Genomic DNA, 25,353 nt, shown 5'->3' on the forward strand with positions numbered 1-25,353 from the left:
GGCTTATCACAGCTCTGCTTTCTTCACATTGAAACGCAGTGTGAAAATATGAACAATTTGAAAGCTGAACAACCTACACAAGACTGGAAGGAGAGTGTGACTGTCGGTAATGGGCACTGTGCACATTCCTGTAATCAGCATCTAGGAGAAGATGAGATCCTGATGTCTTTTTACTCTATGGTCTGCAAACCTATCTTATTGTGTCTTACATTCCCATGTACTGACTGTCTCTGCATCAAGCAGCTAATTGACCCGGGAGCTGAAAGGACAGATGGAGCTGGACGAGAGGCAGGGACAGAAGCAGAAAGAGATACAACATGAAATTGCTTTGAATTTTATATGCATCGGTTGCTTTTAGTGGTTAATGTCTGCCTTGTAAGTTTCACAGCTGCCGCAGGGATTCGGTTGGTGTTTTCCCTTAAAAGCAGCAAGATTTTAAAAAATGCCACAGCGCCCAAGGTGGGGCTCGAACCCACAACCCTGAGATTAAGAGTCTCATGCTCTACCAACTGAGCTAGCCGGGCATGCGGAAGAAAAAGCTCCATATGCCAACATACATGTAAACAACTGTTGCTTTCCACCTGGAGCTTCAGCTTGTTCTGAATTTCAAAGTGTAGAAGGTGATCGACCAGCAAAAGCCCCAAGGTTGCAATGCATTCCTCTCAATCATCAATAACATCGTTCACATCTTCCACTTCTTAGCTGCACCTCCTTCCAAACATTGCAAATTCCTCTTACATCTTTCATCCTGATATTTTTCCCTGTAACATTTTAAGATGAAGCTGCACAACTATTGTGAATAAGGTTTATGCTGGTAAAAATGGGCTCACCCCCTCGGGAACTGAAGCACATTGACACACACGGAGGAACACAAACAGACATATACACCGAGTGTGGCAGAGGGCAAGGGATTGTTTCTAAGGAGAGACAAACACCCAGACAGCAAGCATGACAATAACATTTTTTTGCCAGTTCCAACTGCAAGTTTCGTGAATGAACAGAAATAGGAAAACTCCCGAGTGTTTGGATGGATTTTATTCATTTTAACCGATAATTAACTCTGTAGACACAGTTAAAACCAGGCATAGTAAAAAACGGGAAAGAGCAATGTATTTGGACTCAATGGCTTTAACCACTCGGCGATGACGACTGGCCTTATGGTATACAAGCATAGATGGGGAAAGCAGAGGAGGAGGACATGCGGCCTCTGGTGGCCGATGGAAGAGGAATTCAGCGACTTTGACAACCCGCCTTTTCTCCACAGCAATTTATTCTTGTATTGTCTCTCCTCGCTCTTCCTGTTTAAGTGAAACACTGCACACGCCTGCTTCAACTTTAGGCTGGCACTTCTTCGATTAATGGGAGTTCTGAAAGTGCAATTTTGGCCAATGTAAGCTTCAAACCGATCCCTCTACAGAAAGTAGAAGTACAATCTAGCACCTTAGACTGCTCGGCCACACTATCAAGCTCAGGCTGTTACTCCCCATCGCCTTGGCTGGTATTGATACTGAAATAGAACAGAAGCAAAGCAGCAACAATACGTCATAAGGCCCCACAAGCCTCCTCGGTCACTTTATAAGATTATGGCGGATCTCCAGCCCCAACAGCAATTTGCCACCCAATTCCGATGGCCCTTCATTCCCTTCGAGCCTAAAAACCACGAGAATTTTTGGATAAAAACAAAATGCTGTGGATGCTGAAAATATGACATAAACACAGAAAATTCTGGAAAAACTCAGCTGGTCTCGCAGCTCCTGTGGAGAAAGAAACTGAGTTAACGATTCGAGTCCGTATGGCTTCAGAGCGAAAGTGGATTTTAGAATGCCTTTCCTCCCATTGACGCGATAGATCTGTAGACACCTGGTTGAAATCAGCAATAATGAGAACCACAGTCGGTAAGATTTGACTCTCCCTGGGGAAACCCCAACTGATTATGAAACCATTCATTTAACCACTCGGCCATGAAACTGACCAAGGGCCCACTGCTTTCCACTCTATCATCAATAACATTATTCACAGTTTTCGCTTCTCAGCTGCATCTCCTTCCAAACACTGTGATCCATTTTCCTCAGGATCTGTTCCTGGATTTAATATTTAGCTGCTTTGTGACCTCATTTTGAAATCAGATTCGCTTCAGTATCCAACACAAATTGAATTGCAAACCTGTTGGATAAACAATGGAAAACAAGTCACTCGGTAACACTAATCCTATGGTGCTCATTCTCAGATTCACAACAGTCAGCTTTTCAATAAAAAGAAGGAATTTTACAATGAAAAGATTTAGAAAGTTGGTCTGACTTTTATTTGTGGCTCACTCACTTGGGTATTCTGTAAATGCTGCTCGGAGGCTTAGTGATCGGGATATAATCTACCTGTGTTTTCCTGAGCCTGTGCTCGGTATATTGGGAGGTTTGGCCCTGGTTGGAGTATCTTGTGTCCCAGTAATGGGCAGTAACCCGCTGATTGAAGCTGCAGTCGCTGCTTTCTGCTGGCAGCGGGCGATTGGAAAGTGCAGGGCCGGAATATTGCTGCTTTTCTGCTTTTCCCTGTTTCCCTCACTGTGGAGCTGAGGAAGAGAATTATTGATGGGTTTGTTTGAATCTATTAACTTCATAGATTGCAAATGACGTAGGTACATGGTAGGTCTAAATGTTTTCTCATTATGTTTGAATTGAATATTCATGATAAAACATATCAGTTTGGGAATCCATTGCATAAAAGTTGAGTTGGCAACGTTTGGCGAACATTTACCTGCACCTAAAGTGCCCATTGTCACCCCAGAACTGTGTGGGGATGAATGATGATGGGGAGAAAACATCAAAGACTTCGTTCCTGATGGTCTTAAACTGCTAACCTTCCGGTTTCCTACCAAATGCCTACCAATCATACAACAGAGACTCACACAAGCAAAACCTGCAAGATATCTTAAACTGAGGCAGCGAGTTAAAGCTTCAAATTGCCAACACTGAAATGACAATTGTTCTCTATCAGTTTCACTCTTCTCAAAGAACAGGTGAGACATTGATTGTTGAAACATGGAAACAGTCTGATCCCACCCACTGCAGACACATCCATGTCATACAGCTGGGTCTCCCTTCGAGTTTTTTGGTGCCTTGCCTGTTATTGGTTTTCATTCCTGTTCTGCCAGATTTGTGCACAGATGTAGTGCAGTTGTGTTGAAAGGTTACAGACTTGAAAAAAAAAAATATGTTTTTCTCGCCACAGATGCTATCAGATCTGCTTAGAATTCCAGAATTTTCTGGTTTCTTTCATTTCAGAAAGCCAACATCTGCAGCATTTTGATTTTCATTAACTAATTAGTGCAAAGAATGTGGAACCCATGACGAGAAGAGTTTGAGACCCAATTTTCAGCTGAAAATGTGTAAGTAAACTCGTGTGCACAAGCTGAAAATGGAACTCTATTGCCCCAGTACTGACACAGCAACACAGTCGCGCCAGTGTGAGACCATCCAGATACTTTATGTGTGCAAAGGAATTTATTTAGTTTGCAAAGCAGTAAACACACCAACTTTAAAATTCAAAGGATTTAATCCACAGTCACAGCATTCCTACTGGCAAGACACGGTTTAAATGTTCCATGTATGGTGAAAAATACCCCATCTGCTGAGACTCCATTGAGTTCAGATCTAAGTACAGGGGTTTGTTCTGCTGTTCATTACATCCAGGAGAGAATTATGGCGGATACGGAGCATTTTAATTGCTGTATCAATTGATTCGACAATTTTATATCCTGGCCCCTATGACACCCATCATATTCTGATGACTGAACTTGGGTTTCGATTTTACAATTTTACGGTTCAATGGAGGAGCAGACACCCAGCATTCGCTGCGGGACAGAATGTGCCCTATCCTCATTACAGCAGCAACTCCGCACGTGCGAATTGCGATGTGTGCTTGGAGCATGTGTATTGCTGTCTCTTTCATGAGCATGCGCAGTGCTGGTCAGTGACTAAAGCTGCCCGGAGCGGGTGAGAGAATGTCGAGTGGAGCAAACTAACAGAGTTAGTGAGTGTGTGAGGAGGAATGGAGCAAGCGGAGTGGGCAGGGAGGCTTCATAAAGACACAATGCAGGCCGCAGACCCCAAATAACAAGGTACCAGTCTTGTGTTTGCAGAGAACGGGCCGAAAAAGTCTGGATTTCTCCCTTCGCCAGGCCCGGGGTAACGGCCGCCATCTTTATAGGGGGCAATGTGCAGCAGGGCGCATGCGCGGTCATCCTGGTCCAGGTAGCAGGAGGAAAGAATGTTGTGAAATTCTATCCTGAACTGACAGGGATGGATTTTGGAAACTCCTTTTACAGGGGGTTAGAAGGGGAGGATTTATACACAGCAAACTCAAACCAAGAGAAACGTTTGTCTCTTCTCAATTTCTATCCTGCACTGACAGTGATGGATTTTGTAAATTCCATTTACAGGATACCAGAAGATGAGGTTTTGCAGATTGGAAATTCAAATCAATCATCACATCAGAGTCTGCAAGAATCACTTCATTCATCCGGACCTGGATATTATCGGTCTCTGAGTATAAGCATTGACTTCCAGGTCATCGCTCACTGTGTGAACTTTTTTCCTCATATCCCCCTTGTAGATCTTCACAAAATCTTTAAACTGTCTCCCGTAACCCTTTTACGATCAGTTAACGAAAATAGTTTTTCTTTATCTACCTCATATAAACCTCAGGACCCTTCCATCCTTCATAATGTGTGGTGATCACTGGTTTGTACAGACCCAGATGTTCTGTGTCCATGTGTGTGACATCATCACAAATCGACAATTACACGGTGACATCACCCCGCTCCCTGGGTATTTCCTCAACTGGGAGATTTTTCTCTGATTCCAGTGCTTCTGATGTCTTTCCAGCTGCAGGCTCTAGCAGGAGATTTTAAAATTGAAAACTGAAATTGTTTAAGAGGTGAGTATTTTTCACCATTCAGCTACAACTTTTAGTTTAGGTTTTAGTACTCCGCTCTGTATCTGTGAGGGGTTCCATGGCTCTGGAGTGGTGTGACTCCTTTACTGTGGATCAGAACCCATGTCCATCCATTGCTCTGTTTCACCTCTGTTCTCTCTGATCACCTCTCTGCCATTGTCTAACTCCCTCTATCCCTAATACTGGGTGCATTTTAGCTCTGTTTAGGGTTTTACTGCTACTTCTACCAACTGTGTCTCAATGAGGTTTCCTCCGCTGTCCATCCCCCGACCACGTGCTGCTGTCTTACCAGCTTTATCTTCCCACAGTATCTTTCATAGTCAGGAATTGTCTTTTCTGTGCTATGGTCCATTTCTCTTCCACTTCTGAGCTTAAGTTAACCATCAAATTCTGCAGCATGTTTATTCCCTGTAATTCATTCTGCACACCCTGAAACATTAACTTTGTTTCTCTCTCCACAGATGCTACAATATCTTGCCAATCCCCAGTTGCCTGTGGGGAAGATGATGTTTGACCTTCTTGAACCGCTGCAGTCCGTGTGGTGAAGGTGCTCCCACAATGCTGTTAGGTAATGAGTTACAGGTTATTCACCCAGTGATGATGAAGGAACAGTGATATATGTTCCAAATCAACAACAACAATTTGTGTTTATATCGCACATTTAATGCTATACAGTTTTCTGCGATATTTCACGGAGATGTTGCAAAACAAGGTTTGACCCTGAGCCACATGAGGAGATGTTCGGGCAGGTGGCCAATAATTTGGTCAGAGAGGTCGGTTTGAAGGAGCATCTTAAAGGATGAAAATGAAGTAGAGAGGCGGAGAGGTTTAGGGAGGGAATTCCAGGGCTTGGGCCTTGGAATATGACAGAATGGCAATCAGGGATAGAGTGATTAAAATCAGGAATCCTCAGGAATTCGGAATTCGAGGAGCGTGGATATCTCGGGGGGTTGTGAGGCTGGAGGAGGTTACAGAGATAGGAATGATCACAACTGTGGGGGAAAACAAGGATGAGAACGTGAAAATTTAGGTGCTTCTTAAATGGGTGCCTTCAAATCATTTCTCTAGTTTGTGAATGGTTGTGGGCCAAGCACTGATCCTTGGGATACCCCACAAGTAACAGCCTGTCATCCTGAGAATGACCTGTTTATTCCTACTCTCTGTTTCCTGTCTGTTCACCAATTCTCAATCTATAGCAGTATATTACCCCAATCCCATGTGCTTGAATTCTGTTTACTGACATTCTGTGCTTTGTTCACTAACCTCCTCCATCTGCCTCTCCCACTCCCTTCTCTCTTTTTCTCTCTCTCTCTCTGTCACATAGAATTCTCTAGCCCAGCGAGTTGTTCATGCTCCATCATTGAATATATTTCTGGCTGAGATGGAGAGATTTTTGGTCTCTCAGGGAGCTGAGGGATATGGGGAGTGGGTGGGAAAGTGGAGTTGAAGCCCAAGATCAGCCACGATCGTATTGAATGGTGGAGCAGGCTCGATGGGGTGTTAGGTCTTCTCTTGTTCTTATTTCTTTAGTTCTTATAGAGGCCAGAGTCTTATGTAGCCCAGACCGGGTGGCAGGTTCCCTTCCCTGAAGGACATTAGTGAACCAGTTGGGTTTTTACGACAATCCCACAGTTTTCATGGTCACTTTTTCCTAGTGCCGGCCCCACAAATTCCCAGATTCATTCAGCTCAATTTCACAACCTGTCTTTGTGTTTTTGTGGGTTCTCTCTCACTCCCTTTTTCTGTTTTAAATCAATTTCACAGGGTGTTAGAAAGAGAGGATTTGCAGTCGGGAAACTGAAACCAAACATCACATCAGGATCTGACTGCGCCGCCCAATTTATCGTAGCCTGAATATCATCGGATTTTGAACATGGAAGGAAAAAGCACCGTTCACAGTGGGGAGAAACGGTACATGTGTTTGTGTGGACGAGGCTTCAGCCGATCATCTGGCCTGTAGAGACACAAGCACAGTCACGGGGAGAGTCCGTGGAAATGTGGGGATTGTGGGAAGGGATTCAGAACCCCATCTGAGCTGGAAACTCATCGGCGCAGTCACACTGGGGAGAGACCGTTCACCTGCTCCAAGTGTGGGAAGGGATTCACTCATTCATCCAAACTCCTGAAACACCAGCGAGTTCACACTGGGGAGAGACCTTTTAAATGCCCAGACTGTGGGAAGTGCTGTAAAATCTGCTGGGATCTGATGTCCCATCAGCGTGTTCACACTGACGAGAGGCCATTCAGCTGCTCTCAGTGTGGGACTGGGTTCAGGTGTCATCTCAACTCACTGCACACCAGCGCACTCACACTGGGGAGAGGCCGTTCACCTGCCCTCAGTGTGAGGTAAGATTCACTGATTCCTCCACCCTGCTGACACACCAGCAAGTTCATGAGTAACGACAGTGATTGGATTTTGCTGTTAATCACATCCAGGACTGAACCGTGTTCAGACAGGTTTGTTTCTGCTGATGTTAGTAAACCCCAACTCGGTTATAAGCCTTAATCACCTGGCTAAAAATCAAATCAATCAGCTTTGTGTTGAATGCACACTTTCTTGAGTCTTTCTAATATCTCTAATACAAGTTAGTTCCTTTTGAAGGGCTCCCCCTCTCCCCTGTCTCCTCCATCCTCACCTCCAACAACAAGTGTGAGGAGCTCATGGAGCTTCTTTGTCACTAAGATTGAGACAATCCGATCAGCTGCCTCTGCTGCTTCCCTCCCTTCCACTAGCCCACCAGGACAAACTGTCTCTAAAGCCTCCCCTTGTCTGAGCCCTGAAACCACATCTTTCTCCAGTTTCTCTCCCATCTCCCCTCATGCCCTCTCAGTGCTCACCTTGTCCATGAGACCCACCTCCTGCTTCATCAACCCTATTCCCACTAAACTGCTGATCACCCAACTACCCCATGTTCACTGAGATTTTAAACAGTTCTTTCTCTCAGGTACTGTTCCTCTCTCCTTCAAATCTGTGATTATCACCCCCCACCACCAAAAAACAAACCTTTCACCCCCACGGTCCTTGCAAATTACTGTCCCACCTCCAACCTCCCTCTCCTCTCCACACTGTTTCAACATGCTGTCCCCTCCCAAATACTGGGACTCTCAGTGTGAACAGGGTGGGATGTGTTTGGAGACAGGATGTCCCAGTTCTCCACCCTGGGATTCTCAGTGTGAACAGGGTGGGATGTGTTTGGAGACAGGATGTCCCAGTTCTCCACCCTGGGATTCTCAGTGTGAACAGGGTGGGATGTGTTTGGAGACAGGATGTCCCAGTTCTCCACCCTGGGATTCTCAGTGTGAACAGGGTGGGATGTGTTTGGAGACAGGATGTCCCAGTTTTCCACCTTTAAAGGGACAGGGAGAGGACCAGTTGGGCTGAATGATGCTGCTTTATGACATCACTGCAGTGCCTAGTAACCATTCTCCCTGAGCCCTGCTCATTATGGGCTGGCTTTAGCTCAGTGCTGTTACAGGGAGGGAAACAGGAGGAGGATTCGAGCCGTGTGGAGCTCAGGATTAATGGGGCGAGATACTGGATCAATTTCTACCTGACTGAATGAGAAATGTCATTGTCCCAGACACTCCCTGTCCCTCAGTATCTGTATCCGGGGGACAGGCTGATGGGTTTACTCTGTATCTAATCCGTGCTGTATTTGACTGGAGAGTGTTTGATTCTGACAGAAGCCGTTCACCTCAATGATGATGAGATAAACCCATCAACTTCTCCCCTGGACACAGATCCTGAAGGACAAGGAGTGTCTGGAATATTTTGTACCATGTACTTGACCCAGTTTTGAACTCCTTGCTCACATCTCCTCTCATCCTGCTTTGTTCTAATGAAAAGACCCCCAGTTTCTCCAGTCTCTCCTCATGGGAAAGAGAAATTGTAATTAAGTTCGAAACACAAACAGGAGTTTCACTGCAGAAAGGTCACCATTAGAAAATATATCATTCCACAGTCTGTTGTTATCATCTGGAATACACTGTCTGAAAGTTTGGTGGGAGCAGGTGCAACAGTAATTTTCAAAAGGGAATTGGAGAAATTCTTGAAGGAAAACATTGACCGGGCCATGGGAAACAGCAGGGGAGAGGACTATTCAGATAGCACCTCCAAAGAGCTGGCAAAGGCACGATGGGCCGAGTGGCCTCCTTTTTTGCTGTCGCCTCTCATCCATGGTATCACCTCTGTGAATCTCCCCTGCACCCTCTCCATGGCCCTGACATCATTCCTGTTTTAAGATGCCCAGAATTAGACTCAATATTCTAAATGCAGCCGAACCAATGATTTACAAATTAATTTTATAAAGAAAAGTGGAGTAACAGGTTCAAACAGCATTTCAAACTTGTCCTTCACATTTAAAGATTTGTGTATCTGAACCCCTTGTAACATGGCTAAAAGACATTGAGGTAAAATGTCTGATATAATGTGTATTATGGGATAGAGAAGTTTAGTTTAGAAACTCAAACAGGCTCTTCACTGCAGACAGGTCACCATGGCAACACTGATAAGACATTCCATTGTACAGAATCAGCTCATTGGAAACTCGAATCAGATCAGGGAAAAGGACAGTTTGTCTGTCATTAACCACAATATAAACTGAAACCAGAGAGGAATGGAATAGATGAGATTATAATGTGTGATGTTTATACCTATAATTGTGAAACTATCAGAAATAACAGAATTAACAGTGGGCAGGGGAGTTTAGGGAGAATGAGAACATTCCTGAAGAAAAGTAACTGCTGGGAACCAGGGAATGTGTCCTTGTAAATCACAGATTAGAGAAATTGCAGCTGTCTTATCCTCACTTCCTGCCAAAACCCAGCAGAGAAGACAAAGAGCCAAGGGCCAGAGCTGGATCACTACAGGGTATAAAAGTGAGGAGATACTGATGGAAGGGGGCAGCCAGGACTGGAGACACCGGAGATCAAGCTCAGGGTGCCCGAGGTTCCATCCAGTGGGCTGACCTCGTGTAAGTGACTGTGGACACATGGGACTTGCATGTTTATTCTGATTTATGGATCAATATACGATACAGTAGAGAACAGAGAATCTGCTCAGCTTCTGCTTCTTAATGAGGTATTGAAGTTGCTGACACTGGACTCTCAAACCCACAGATTCTGAGAGAGAGAGAGAGAGAGAGAGAGAGAATACTGAAAGAAAGCAAATGAATGACATGTAAAATTGAGGGGGAAACAGGAAGTGATCAATGAGTGAAGTTATAATGACAAAGGATAGACAATGAGAGAAAGTAGAGAAATAAAATATATCTACAAATCTCAGAGGATGTGAGAATAGTTACAGGGAGAGAGATGGAGTCGGTGTCTGGGGAGTGGAGTTTGTAGCAGGGACTGAAGACAATGGTTTCAGTCTTCCCAATATTTAAATGAAGGAAATTTCTGCTCACCCAGTATTGGACGGTGTGTAACTTTGAAGAGAACTTTGAGGTGATGGTGTTCACTCAAACCTGCTACCCTGGTCCTTCTAGGTGGTGGAGGTTGATGGTTTGCAAGAACCTGATGTATTTCTGTTCTATTTGTATATGTCAAGATATTCTCTCTCCTTCGCTTCTCTCTCGCCCTTCCTCTCACACTCGCACTCCTCCCACAGAGGCCAGAGTCTTGTGTAGGCCCAGACCGGGTGGCAGGTTCCCTCTCCTGATGGACATTAGTGAACCAGTTGGGTTTTTATGACAATCCAGCAGTTTTCATGGTCACTTTTTCTTCGTGCCGGCCCCACAAATTCCCAGATTCATTCAGCTCAATTTCACAACCTGCCTTTGTGTTTTTGTGGGTTCTCTCTCATTCCCTTTTTTCTGTTTTAAATCAATTTCACAGGGTATTAGAGGAGGAGGATTTGAGGTCGGAATACTGAAACCAAACATCACGTCAGGATCTGACAGTCACTCGATCCATTAAGCTCAATAATAGAAGGAAAAAGCAGTGTTTACACTGAGGAGAAACTGTGGAAATGTGAGGACTGTGGGAAGAGATTAAATTCCCCATCTCAGCTCGAAACTCATCAGCGAGTTCACACTGGGGAGAGACCGTTCACCTGCTCCGAGTGTGGAAAGGGATTCACTGTTATCCAACCTGCAGAGACACCAGCGAGTTCACACTGGGGAGAGGTCTTTCACCTGCTCTGTATGTGGGCAGGGATTCACTCAACTATCCAACCTGCTGAGACACCAGCGATTCAATACTGATGAGAGGCATTTTAAATGTTCGGACTGCGGGAAGTGCTTTAAAAGTTCTGGGGAACTGTTGTGCCATCAACGTGTTCACACTGACGAGAGACTGTTCAGGTGCTCTCACTGGAACCGGATTCAGGCACTCATCTCACCTCACTGTACACCAGCGAATTCACACTGGGGAAAGGCCATTCTCCTGATCCAAGTGTAGAAAGGGATTCACTCAGTTATGCCACCTGCTGACACACCAGCGAGTACACACTGGGGAGAGACCGTACACCTGCTCAGAGTGTGGGAAGGGGTTCATTGATTCATCCGCCCTTTTTAGACACCATCGAATTCACACTGGGGAGAGACCATTCACCTGCTCCGAGTGTGGGAAGGGATTCACTCAGTCATCCCACCTGCTAACACACCAGCGAGTTCACAAGTAACTACAGTGATTGGATTTTGTTGTTGATCATATCCAGGATTGAACAAATTTCATTAGAGTCTGTTTTTGCTGATGTTGAAAAGCTCCAACCATGTTAGAGGTGCTAAATATTTTGGATGAAGTTAAATAAATCAGCTTTGTATTAAACACACAGTATGTTGAATATTTTTAATATCGTTAACACAAGTCAGTTCCTTTTGAAGGGCCCTCTCCCTCTCCCCTGTCTCCTCCATCCTCACCTCCAACAACAAGTGTGAGGAGCTCATGGAGCTTCTTTGTCACTAAGGTTGAGACAATCCGATCAGCTGCCTCTGCTGCTTCCCTCACTTCCTCGAGCCCACCGGGACAAACTGTTTCTAAAGTTCCCCTTGTCAGAGCCCCGAACTCACATTTTTCCCCACTTTCTCTCCCCTCATGCCCTCTCAGTGCTCATCTTGTCTTCTGCTGTATTGACCCCATTCTCATTAAACTACTGATCACCCAGCTTCCCTATCTCAGCTGATATTGTTAATGGCTCTCTCTTTTTCTTCTGGTACTGTCCCTCTCACCTTTAAATCCACTGTTATCACCTGAAAAAACACTTGACCCCAGCACCCTAAAATTCCACCCCATCTCCAAACTCACTTTCCTCTGCACAGTCCTTCGACTTAGTGTCCCCCAGGGACTTCAATCTCTATGACATCACATGTCCCCACCTGACCCCAGCTCATCTGCTGCTCAAACCCTCATCCCTGCCCTTGTTACCTTGAGACTTGATGATTCCAATACATTCCTGACCAGCTTCTCACATTCACCCCACCCCCACGCAGAAATATAAATCATCGAAAACTCTGCTGCCCGTGTGCTTTTTCACACCATGTCCTGTTCACCCATCACCCCTTGGCTCGCTGACATACATTGGCTCCTAGTCAAGCAATGCCTCAATTTTAAAACTCACATCCTTGTTTTCAAATCCCTCTTGTCGCCTCGTCCCTCCCTACCCCTGCAACCTCCATCACTCAACCCTCATGAATATATGTGCCCTTCTCATTCTGGCCTCTTGAACATCCCTGATTTTAATTACTCCACCACTGTTGGCCATGCCTGGCATGAAGTTCTGAAATTCCCTCTCTGAACTTCTCCAGCTCTCTCTCCTGATTAAAGGTCCTTGTTAACATCTGCCTCTCCAATGAAGGTTTTGTCCATTTACTCTAATATGCTATGTGACTTGATGTTAAATTTCTCTTCAGGATGCTTCTCTGATGCACCTTGGGATGTTTTATTACATTAAACGTGTTATATAAATACAAATTGTTACTGTTTACCTGTTTGTGCACAGTAAGATTCCACAAATAGCCATCAGACTATCAATCTTTTTTTCATATTAATTCATTCTTGGGATGTAGGCATTGCCGGCTGTGCCAGTGTTTATTGCCCATGCTAATTGCCTTTGAGAAGGTGGTGATGAGCTGCCTTCTTGAACCGCTGCAGTCCATGTGGTGTAGGTACATCCACAGTGCTGTTAGGGAGGGAGTTTCAGGATTTTGACTCAACAACAGTGAAGGAATTTCCAAGTCAGGATGGTGGGCGGCTTGGAGGGGAACCTCCAGGTGGTGGTGTTCACATGTGTCTATTGCCCTTGTCCTTCGAGATGGTAGTGGTCATGGGTTTGGAAGATACCGTCTAAGGGAGCTTGGTGAGTTCCTGCAGTGCATCTTGAAGATGGTATGCACTGCTGCTACTATGCATCATTGGTGGAGGGAGTGAATGTTTGTGGATGGGGTGCCAATCAAGCAAGCTGATTTGTCCTAGATGGTGTCAAGCTTCTTGAGAGTTGTTGGAGCTGCACTCATCCAGGCAAGTGGGGAGTATTCCATCACACTCCTGACTTGTGGCTTCTCGATGGTGGACAGGCTTTGGGGAGTCAGGCGGTGAGTTACTCGTCGCAGGATTCCTAGCATCTGACCTGCTGTTGTAGCCACAGCATTTTTATGGCTAGTCTAGTTCAGTTTCTGGTCAATGGAACCCCCGAGGATATTAATAGTGGGGGATTCAGTGATGGTAATGTCATTGATTGTCTAGGGGCGATGGTTGGATTCTCTCTTGTTGGGAGATTGTAATTGCCTGGCACTTGTGTGGTGTGGATGTTACTTGCCACTTGTCAGCCCAAGCCTGGCTATTCGCCAGGTCTTTCTGGATTTGGACATGGACTGCTTCAGTATCTGAGGAGTCACAAATGCTGCTGAACATTGTGCAATCATCAGCAAACATCCCCATTTCTGACCTCATGTTGGAAGGAAGGTCATTGATGAAGCAGCTGAAGATGGTTGGGCCTAGGACACTACCCTCAGGAACTTCTGCAGTGATGTCCTGGAGGTGAGATGACTGACCTCCAACAACTACAACATCTTCCTTTGTGCTCAGTATGACTCCAACCAGTGGAGAGTTTCCCCCTGACTCCCATTGAATCTAGTTTTGCTAGGGCTCCTTGATGCCACACTCAGTCAAAGACTGCCTTGATATCAAAGGCAGCCACTCTTACCTCATCTCTGGAGTTCAGCTCTTTTGTCCATGTTTGAACCAAGGCTGTAATGAGGTCAGGAGCTGAGTGGCCCTAGTGGAAACCAAACTGGGTGTCAGTGAGTGGGCTATTGCTAAGCAAGTGCCGCTTGATAGCACTGTTGATGACTCCTTCCATCACTTTACTGATGATCGAGAGCAGACTGATGGGGCAGTAATTGGCCGGGTTGGATCTGTCCTGCTTTTTGTGTAGAGGACATACCTGGGCAATTTTCCACATAGCCGGGTAGATGCCAGTGTTGTAGTTGTATTGGAACAGCTTGGCTAGGGGTGCAGCCAGTTCTGGAGCACAAGTCTTCAGTACTATTGCTGGAATATTGTCAGGGCCCATTGACTTTGCAGTATCCAGCACCTTCAGCCGTTTATTGGTATCACACGGAGTGAATCGAATTGGCTGAAGACTGGCATCCGTGATGCTGGGGACCTCCGGAGGAGGCCGAGATGTATCGTCCGCTCAGCACTTCTGGCTGAAGGTTGTTGCAAATGGTTCAGCCTTATATTTTGCCCTCTTGTGCTGGGCTCCTCCATCATCGAGGATGGGGATAGTTGGGGAGCCTCATCATCCAATTAGTTGCTTAATTGTCCACCACTATTCACGACTGGATGTGGCAGGACTGTTGAGCTTAGATCCGTTGGCTTTGGAGAAAGGAATGGAGTTGGTAGCTCGGGAATGAAAATAATGTCTTCAGTCTTGCCAATATTGAATTGGAAGAAATTTCTGCACATCCACCACTGGATATCAAACAAACAGTCTGATAATTTAACCACAGTGGAGAAGTGGAGAGAGGTGGTGAGGTAGAGCTGGGCACTGACAGTGTACATGTGATAACTGACACTGTGTTTTCAGATGATGTCGCTGTGGGGAGAATGTTGATGAGAAATAAGAGGCCAAGGCTGGATCCTTTGGGGACACCAGTGGTAACTGTGGGAGTGGGAAGGGAAGACATTCCAAGTGATTCTCTGGCTATGATTAGATAGAGAAGAATGGAACCAGGAGAGAGCAGCCCCACCCAGCTAGACGACAGTGGAGAGGTGTTGGAGCAGAATGGTGTGGTCAAGCTTGTCAAAGGCTGCAGACAGGTTGAGAAGGGATAGTTTACCGTTGTCACAGTCACATAGGATGTAGTTGGTGGCTTTGATCAGAGCTGTTTCAGTCCAGTGGCAGGGCAGAAACCTGATTGGAGGGATTCAGACAGGGAGTTCTGGGAAAGCTGGCACAGATTTGGGAGGTGACAACATGTTCAAGGAGTTTGGAGAGGAGAGGGAGGTTGGAGATTGGGCAATAGTTTGCAAGGATGATGTGGTCAAGGGTTTGATTTTTGAGACGGGGGTGATGATGGCAGAGTTGAAGGATAGATCAACACTACGTGCAGAGAGAGAACTGTGAACAATATCAGTGAACATGGGGAAGTTGGGTGATCAGCAATTTAGTGGGAATAGGGTCAATGGAGCAGGAGGTGGGTCCCATGGACAAGATGAGCACTGGGAGGGCATAAGAATGGGAGAGAAACTAAAGAAAGATCTGGGTTCAGGGCTCAGACAAGGGGGATCTTTAGAGACAGTTTGTCCCGGTGGGCTAGAGGAAGGGAGGGAAGCAGCAGAGGCAGCTGATCAGATTGTCTCAATCTTAGTGACAAAGAAGCTCCATGAGCTCCTCACACTTGTTGTTGGAGGTGAGGATAGAGGAGACAGGGAAGAATGAGAGCCCTTCAAAAGGAACTAACTTGCGTTAGAAATAGTAAAAATATTCAACACACTATATTTAACACAAAGCTGATTTATTTTACTTCTATCCAAAATATGAACCACTATATCTGTCCTGGAGCTTACCAACTTCAGCAGAAACATACCCCAATAGACATGGTTCAGTCTTCGATGTGACTGACAGCAAAATCCCATCACTGTAGTGACCTGTGAACTCGCTGATGTCTGTGTAGGTTGGATGATTGAGTGAATCCTTTCCCACACTCAGAGCAGGTGAACGGCCTCTCCCCAGTGTGAACTCGCTGGTGTACAGTGAGTTCAGATGATCGCCTGAACCCAGCCCCACACTGAGAGCACCTGAACGGTCTCTCATCAGTGTGAACATGTTGATGTGTAATTAGGTTCCTGGAACTTTTACAGCACTTCCCACAGTCTGGGCATTTGAAAGATCTCTTTCCTGTGTGAACTCGCTGGTGTGTCAGAAGGCTAGATGACTGAGTGAATCCCTTCCCACACTCGGAGCAGGTGAAAGGTCTCTCCCCAGTGTGACTGCGCTGATGTTTAGTGAGGTCAGATGATCGCCTGAACCCAGTCCCGCAGTGAGAGCACCTGAATGGTCTCTCGTCAGTGTGAACACGTTGATGGGATATCAGTTCTCCGGAACTTTTAAAGCACTTTACGCAGTCTGCACATTTAAAAGGTCTCTCGTCTGTGTGACTTAGCTGGTGTTTGAGCAGGTGGGATGACTGAGCAAATCCTTTGCCACACTCAGAGCAGGTGAACGGCGTTTCCCCAGTGTGACTGCGCCGATGAATTTCCAGCTCAGATGGACACGTGAATCGCTTCCCACAGTCCCCACATTTCCACGGTTTCTCCCCAGTGTGACTGCGCTTGTGTTTTGACAGAGCGAATGATCGGCTGAAGCCTCGTCCACACACAGAACACGTGTACGGTTTCTCCCCACTGTGAACGGTGCTTTTTCCTTCCATGTTCAAAATTCGATCATATTCAGGTTATGATAAATTGGGCGACTTCGTCCGATCCTGCTGTGATGTTTGGTTTCAGTTTCCCGACTGCAAATCCTCCCCTTCTATTCGCCTCTGAAATTGATTTAAAACGAGAGTGAGAGAGAACCCACAAAAACACAAAGGCAGGTTGTGAAACTGAGCTGAATGAATCTGGGAATTTGTGGAGCCGGTACGAGGAAAAAGTGACCATGAAAACTGCTGGATTGTCATAAAAACACAACTGGTTCACTAATGTCCTTCAGGGAAGGGAAGCCGCTATTCACTCTGTGCCCACTCAAGACTCTGTCCACAAATTTGAAAATTGAGCCTGAACACCAAGGTCTGTGTCATTTATATATGTTCAGGAGAGCAGGAGTCCTCACAGTGACTCCTGGGGAACTCCACTATAAACCTTATTCCAGTCTGAAGAAATCCATTAACCATGACTCGCTGTTTCCTATACTCAGCCAGTTTTGTATCCATGTTGCTACTGTCCCTTTTAATCCATGAGCTAACTCTGCTCATGTCTGTTGTGCGGCACATTCTCTAATCCCATTCTGAAGTCCATGTACACCACATTAACAGCAGCATCCTCATCACCCACTCTGTTACCTCTCCAAATACCTTAAGCAAGTTTATTAAACACAATTTTCCCTTAACAATTCCATGCTGGTGTTCCTGAATTAACCCACATTTGCTCACATGACTTAATTTTGTCCCGAATTGAGAAGGGGTAACACATGCACATGGATAGAGGATTAGTTAGCTAACAGGAAGCAGAAGAGGGAAACTGGGTCTTTTTCAGGCTGGCAAGATGTGACGAGTGGAGTTCCACAGGGATCAATACTGGGGCCTCAACTACTTACAATCTATAGCAATGGCTTGGATGAAGGGACCGAATGTATGGTTGCTAAATTTGCTGATGACACAAAGATTGGCAGGAAAGTGAGTTGTGAAGAGGACCTAAGGAGCCTGCAAGGGGATATAGATGGTTAAGTGAGTGGGCAAAAATTTGGCAGATGGAGTATCATGTGGGGAAATGTGAACTTGTCCACTTTGGCAGGAAGCATAGAAAAACAGCAAATTATATAAATGGAGAGAGATTGCAGAAGTCTGAGATACAGAGGTATCTGGGTGTCCTGCTACATGAATCAGGAAATGTTAGCATTCAGGTACAGCAAGTGATTAGGAAGTCAAATGGTGTTGTTTTATTGCAAGGGGAATGGCCTATAAAAGTAGGGGTGCTTTGCTACAGTTGTTCAGGGTGTTAGTGAGCATCTGAAGTACTGTGTACAGTTTTGGTCTCCTTATTTCAGAAAAGATATGTGTGTTCGTAGTTCGGAGAAGGTTCACTCGACTGATACCTGAGATGAGGGGCTTATCTTATGAGGAAGGGTTGGACAGGCTGGACCTGTACCCATTGTAGCTTAAAAGAATGAGAGGTGATCTTATTGAAATATATAAGATTCTGAGGGAGCTCAACAGGGTGGATGCTGAAAGGATGTTTCCCCTTGTGGGAAAGACTAGAACTAGGGGACACAGTTTAAAAATAAGGGGTCTCCCATTTAAGACAGATGAGGAGATTTTTTTTCTCGAAGGGTTGTTGGTCTTTGGAGCTTTCTTTTCCAGAGAGGGGTGGAGGCAGGGTCATCGGTTATCATTCAGGCAAAGGTAGATAGATTCTTAACTAACAAGAGAGTTAAAGGTTATCGGGGTAGGTGGAATCCAGAGTTGAGGCCACAATCAGATCAGCCATGATCTTATTAAATGGCAGAGCAGGCTTGAGGGGCTGAATGGCCTCCTCCTGATCCTATCTTGTATGTTCAACACAGGTTTTTAATTTAAAGCTGATTTGTTGACTTTATCCAGATATTAACCAAAATAGCTGGGCTGGGGTTTATTAACATCAGCAGAAACAGATCCCAATGAACATGGTTCAGTCCTGGATGTGATTAACAGAAAAATCCAATCACTGCAGTTACTTGTGAACACGCTGGTGTCTCAGTAGGTTGGATAACTGGGTGAATCCCTTCCCACACTTGGAACAGGTGAATGGTCTCTCCCCTGTGTGAACTCGCTGGTGTCTCAGCAGATCAGGTGATTGAGTGAATCCCTTCCCACACTTGGAGCAGGTGAATGGTCTCTCCCCAGTGTGAACTCGCTGGTGTCTCAGCAGGTCAGATGACTGAGTGAATCCCTTCCCACACTTGGAACAGGTGAATGGTCTCTCCCCAGTGTGAACTCGCTGGTGTCTCAGCAGATCAGGTGATTGAGTGAATCCCTTCCCACACTTGGAACAGGTGAACGGTCTCTCCCCAGTGTGAACTCGCTGGTATCTCAACAAGTCAGATGACTGAGTGAATCCCTTCCCACTCTTGGAGCAGGTGCACTCCAGTGTGAGCACATTGGTCTTTAGTGAGTTGGTTTCATTGTCTGAACCCAGTTCCACAGTGAGAGCACCTGAAAGGTCTCACGTCAGTGTGAACACGTTGATGGAACATCAGCTTCCCAGAACTTTTAAAGCACTTCCTGCAGTCTGGGCATTTAAAATGTCTCTTGTTAATGTGAACTCATTGATGGGACTTCAGGTCTTTGGAACTTATATAGCACTTCCTGTAGTCTGGACAACTAAACGGTCTCTGCCCTGTGAACTCACTGATGCTTCAGCAGATTGGATGAGAGACTGAGTCTCTTCCCACACTGGGAGTAGATGAACGGTCTCTCCGCAGTGTGAGTACGTCGATCTGCTTCCAGTTCAAACAGGTAATTGAATCCCTTTCCACAATCCCCACATTTCAATAGTTTCTCTTGGCTGTAACAGGATTTATGTTCTGACAGGCCAGATGATCAGACGAAGCTTTGTCCACACACAGAAAACATGTACAGTTTCTCCACACTGTGAACGGTGCTTTTTCCTTCCATGTTCAAAATCTGATGATATTTAGGTTACGATAAATTGGGCGGCTCCGTCAGATCCTGATGTGATGTTTGGTTTCAGTTTCCCAAATGCAAATCCTCCCCTTCTAATACCCTGTGAAATTGATTTAAAACAGAGAAAAGGGAAAGAGAGAGAGAACCCACAAAAACACAAAGGCAGGTTGTGAAATTGAGCTGAATGAATCTGGGAATTTGTGGGGCTGGCACTAGGAAAAAGTGACCATGAAAATTGCTGGATTGTCCTAAAAAACCCAACTAGTTCACTAATGTCCTTCAGGGAAGGGAACCTGCCACCCGGTCTGGGTGTACACAAGACTCTGGACCCTCTGGGAAAAGGGGTAGAGAGCAAGAATGAGAGAGGTGGTAGAGTCACCCGGTAAAGCAGGGGGATTTTATATCTCTACAACTCAACCAGAACTTTGACAGAATCTCCCGAACCCTCAACCTCCACGCGCTAGAAGATCTAGGGTAGCAGGTGTATGTGAACCCCGTCACCTCCAAGTTCCCCTTCAACTAACACACTGTCCTGACTTGTCTGACATCCAGTCCTGAATGAACAGAAATTTCCTCCATTTAAATATTGGGAAGACTGAACATTGTCTTCAGTCCCCACTACAAACTCCACTCCCTATCCACCGACTCCATCCCTCTGCCTGACAACTGTCTGATACTGAACCAGGCTGTTCACAACCATGGTGAAATATTTCACTGCAAGATGAGCTTCCAACCACAGATCCACATCATCACCAAGACCACCTATTCCCACCTCAGTAACATCACCCAACTCCAGCCCAGTCTCAGCTCATCTGCTGCCGAAACTCTCATCCATTCTTTTGTAATCTCCTCTAGTCTCACAGTCCCTCCCCCAGAGATCTTCACTTTCTCTAATTCCAGATTGCTGACAATTCCTCATTTTAATTGCTCCAACTGTGGTCACAGCTGCTGCCCATTGCCCCCGATAAATATGGCGGCCGCGCATGCGCATCTACCCATTGCCCCCTAAAAGGATGGCGGCCGCGCATGCGCAACGTTGCCCATTGGGCCCGAGATCGTGACAAAAGCCGCCGTCGCCAAATCGGCGCAAACGCGGGATCCGAAGCTTCCTATTCGCGGTTTGAGGCCTGCAGTGTATATTTATGAAGGCGTCCCACCCGCTCGCCGGTTCCATTCGCCTTCACCTGCCCGCTGGGTCGACTCTGCTTCCGCTCTCCTCCCTGATCCGACCCGACCGCGACTCTCCGCCCAGCACCGCAACTGCGCATGTTCCGGCCAGAACCTAACAATGCGCATGCTCCGCCCATAGACTGGAACTGCGCCTGCGCAATGATTTCCCGCAGTGAAGATAGAGCATATTCTGCCTCTCGGTGAATGCTGGGTAACTGCAGCGCCATTGAACTGTGACGTTGTTAAATACAAAATCATATTCCGAGCTCCGATTATGATTGGTGCCAACCATATATTATTATTAATTCAATTGATACAGCTAGCAAGTGCATGGGAGTGGTTCCTGCCACCTGGTCTTTGTCCCTACCTGAGGAGAGAGAGAGGGAGACGGGACAAGGTGAAGACGAAGGATTTTATACATCAGCAACACAACCGAATTTTTATGGAACCTCCAAACCCTAAGGTTTACGCCACATAGAAGGAGAAATGTAGAAGATGCTGGGGAACACCCTTATCCCCATCTTTCCATCTAAGTCACACACCATCCTGTCTTGTGCATATACTCACTGCTCCTTTATCGCTGAGTGAAAATGGTGGATCTCAGGATTTTACGTCATGACCTTGTGGGAGCACCTTCACTAGACAGTGGGTCAAGGAGAAGGTGGCCCACCATTACCTGCACAAAGACTAACTGGGGATGCGCAATACAATTAATGGACTTGCTACCAATGCCCACACACCAAGAATGAAAAGCCTGTACAGAAATATTTGTTTCTAAAACAAAACTCCTTTTATATTGGTTGGGGGGGTCGGTGTTTGCTTACTAATTTTATATTTGATGCATGAGGGCAGGTGGTTGGGGTTGTTTCTTCAACAAACTCATTTCCCAAGAATCAAACAGAAAATGTTTGAAATACTCAGCTGCTCAGGCAACATCTGTGGAGAGAGATAGAGTCAACCTTTCAGGCCTTTGTTAGGGTTAACAACTGGGGGGTAGGGGGAAAGAGGGGGAGTGGGATGAACTGGGTTGGTCTTTGAGCTGGTACAGACTTGATTGGCTGAATAACCTCTGTCGGTCCTGTATTCTTGGATCCTGACACTGCTGGACCTTCCACAATCTCCGGTTTTCATGTGGTTCTTGCTGCTGCCGCTCACCCACATGGGAGGCTGGTCTGTGTATCACTCCATTTAATGAGATTGTGTTAAACTAACGGCAGCCCCTCAACCAACTGCCTCTTTCCTGATCAGACATCAGCTATTTTTTTCTTTTCTAAGACTACTAACTGTCAAAGCAGTATATACTTAAAAAAATTCTGTTTATCTGCCACATGGAATTTGACTCATTTTCTCCTCTTTAATTAGCTTTTGGTCTTTCTCTTACTCTCTCTCTTTTATTCTCTCTCTGTCTCTCGCTCTATCCATCTATCCCTTTAGCCTATCACTATGTTCCTCCCTCTATGCCATCCAACTCCAAAATTTCCCATAACTAACCAAGGGCTCTCTGTGACCATTTCTACTTCCTGTACAGACACACTCTGACCACACCATTTCTTGCTCATTCACATTGCTGTTCATTTACAGACCCTCCCTGACAAGTCACATTTCTGTTCATTTACAGATCCTCCCTGACAAGTCACATTGCTGTTCAGTTACACACTCTCCTTGATAAGTTACATTTCTGTTCATTTACAGACGCTCCCTGACAAGTCACATTGATGTTGAGTTCCAAACCCTCCCTGACAAGTCACATTGCTGTTCATTAACAGACTCACCTTCGACCGTCACAATTTCTCCTCCATTTACAGACATTCTGACTAGTTCCAATTTCTTCTCCATTTACAGGCGCTCCATAATCAGTCAAAAATTCCCCTTGATATTTGTGAATGGGAACAGGTTAAAGGGAGTAGAGGGTCAGAACAGTAAAGAGGTGGGTGATTCCAGCTAACAATTTGTCTTCGTAAATCAATAGACTTGAGAGTCCAGTGTCAACAATTTTAGTACCTTTTTTAAGAAATACAAGCTGAGCAGATTCTCTGTCCTCTACCGTATATTATATTGATCCATCAATCAGAGTAAATATGCAAGTCCCGTGTGTCCACAGTCACTTACACGAGGTGAGCCCGCTGGATGGAACTTCGGGCACCCTGAGCTTGATCTCCGGTGTCTCCAGTCCCGACTGCCCCCTTACATCAGTATCCCCTCACTTTTATACCCTGTTGTGATGCAGCTCTGGCCCCTGACTCTTCTTTGGATTCCCTGCTGGGTTTTGACAGGAAATGAGGAAAATACAGCTGGAATTTCTCTAACCTGTGATTTACAAGGAGACATTCCCTGGTTCCCAACAGTTACTTTTCTTCAGGAATGTTCTCATTCTCCAAAAAACTCCCCTGCCAACTGTTAATTCTGTTATTTCTGATAGTTACACAATTATAGGTACAAACATCACACATTATAATCTGATCTATTCTGTTCCTCACTCTGATTTCAGTTTATACTGTGGTTAATAACAGACAAACTCTGAACTTTTCCCTGATCTGATTCGAGTTTCCAATGAGCTGATTCTGTGCAATGGAATGTCTTATCAGTGTTGCCATGGTGACCTGTCTGCAGTGAAGAGCCTGTTTGAGTTTCTAACTCAGACTAAACTTCTCTATCCCATAACATACGTTATATCAGAGAATTTACCTCAAAGTATTTTAGCCATGTTACAAGGGGTTCAGATACACAGATCTTTAAGTTTGAAGGACAAGTTTAAAATGCTGTTTGAACCTGTTACTCCACTTTCTTTATGAAATTAACTTGTAAATCATTGGTTAAGCTGCATTTAGAATATTGAGTCAAATCCTGGGCATCTTATAACAGGAATGATGTCAAGGCCATGGAGAGGGTGCAGGGGAGATTCACAGATGACACCATGGATGAGAGCCTCCAGCTAAAAAGGGGTCCGTTCTGCCCATTGTGCCTTTGCCAGCTCTTTGGAAGAGCGATCTGAATAGTCACTCCCCTACTGATTCCCCATGGCCCTGTCAATGTTTTCCTTCAAGCATTTCTCCAATTCCCTTTTGAAAGTTACTGTTGAACCTGCTCACACCAAACTTTCAGACAGTGTATTCCAGATGATAATAACTGACTGTGGAATGAAATGTTTTCTCATGGTGACCTGTCTGCTGTGAAGCTCCTCTTTGAGTTTCTAACTTAATTCCAACTTCTCTTTCCCATGAGGAGAGACTGGAGAAACTGGGGGTCTTTTCATTAGAACTAAGCAAGATGAGAGGAGATGTGAGAAAGTTCAAAACTGGGTCAAGGACATGATCCAAAATATTCCAGACACTCCTTGTCCTTCAGGATCTGTGTCCAGGGGTGAAGCTGATGGTTTTATCTCATCATCATCGAGGTCCACAACTACTGTCAGAATCAAACACTGTCCAATCAAATACAGCACGGATTAGATACAGAGCAAACCCATCAGCCTGTCCCCCGGATTCAGATACCGAGGGACAGGGAGTGTCTGGGACAATGACATTTCTCACTCAGGTAGAAATTGACCCTGTATCTCTCCCCATTAATCCTGAGCTCCATACGGCTCGAATCCTCCTCCTGTTTCCCTCCCTGTAACAGCACTGAGCTAAAGCCAGCCCATAATGAGCAGGGCTCAGGGAGAATGGTTACTAGGCACTGCAGTGATGTCATAAAGCAGCATCATTCAGCCCAGCTGGTCCTCTCCCTGTCCCTTTAAAGGTGGAGAACTGGGACATCCTGTCTCCAAACACATCCCACCCTGTTCACACTGAGAATCCCAGGGTGGGGAACTGGGACATCCTGTCTCCAAACATATCCCACCCTGTTCACACTGAGAATCCCAGTATTTGGGAGGTGATAGCAGGTTCGAACAGTGTGGAGAGGAGAGGGAGGTTGGAGATGGGGCAGTAAGGACGGTGGGGTGAAAGGGTTGTTTTTTGAGGAGGGGGTGGTTATGGCAGATTTGAAGGAGAGAGTGACAGTACCTGGAGAGAGAGAACCATTAACAATCTCATTGAACATGGGGTAGTTGTGTGATCAGCAGTTTAGTGGGAATAGGGTCGATGGAGCAGGAGGTGGGTCTCATGTACAAGATAAGCACTAAAAGGGCATGAGGGGAAATGGGGGTGGGGAAACTAAAGAAAGATGTGAGTTCAAGGCTCAGACAAGGGGGGACTTTAGAGACAGTTTGTTCCGATGGGCCAGTGAAAGGGAGGGAAGCAGCAGAGGCAGCTGATCAGATTGTATCAATCTGAGTGACAAAGAAGCTCCATGAGCTCCTCACACTTGTTGCTGGAGGTGAGGATGGAGGAGACAGGGGAGAGGGAGAGCACTTTAAAAGTAGCTAACTTGTGTGAGAGATAATAACAGTGTGCATTCAACAAAAAGC

General features: G+C 45.7%; 1 protein-coding gene and 1 non-coding gene across 2 annotated transcripts in view; both read right to left on the minus strand.

Annotated features, from left to right (window-relative positions):
- Nucleotides 1-451: 451 nt before the first annotated feature.
- Nucleotides 452-524, minus strand: trnak-cuu (transfer RNA lysine (anticodon CUU)). Its single transcript has one exon. It is a non-coding gene; the product is annotated as a tRNA-Lys (tRNA).
- Nucleotides 525-16,031: 15,507 nt separating this feature from the next.
- The window catches only part of LOC144698505 (uncharacterized), a 55,220-nt gene continuing 45,898 nt past the window's right edge, over nucleotides 16,032-25,353 (minus strand). The window contains exons 3-5 of the mRNA XM_078570443.1: nucleotides 18,839-19,173; nucleotides 16,585-16,812; nucleotides 16,032-16,167 (exon numbers count right to left, since the gene is read on the minus strand). Coding sequence (XP_078426569.1) covers nucleotides 16,032-16,167; nucleotides 16,585-16,812; nucleotides 18,839-19,173 — 699 coding nt within the window. The remainder of the gene's footprint in view (nucleotides 16,168-16,584; nucleotides 16,813-18,838; nucleotides 19,174-25,353) is intronic.

This window comes from Cetorhinus maximus, chromosome 23 (genome assembly GCF_964194155.1).
Source record: "Cetorhinus maximus chromosome 23, sCetMax3.hap1.1, whole genome shotgun sequence".
In the NCBI taxonomy this organism is placed as follows: Eukaryota; Metazoa; Chordata; class Chondrichthyes; order Lamniformes; family Cetorhinidae; genus Cetorhinus; species Cetorhinus maximus.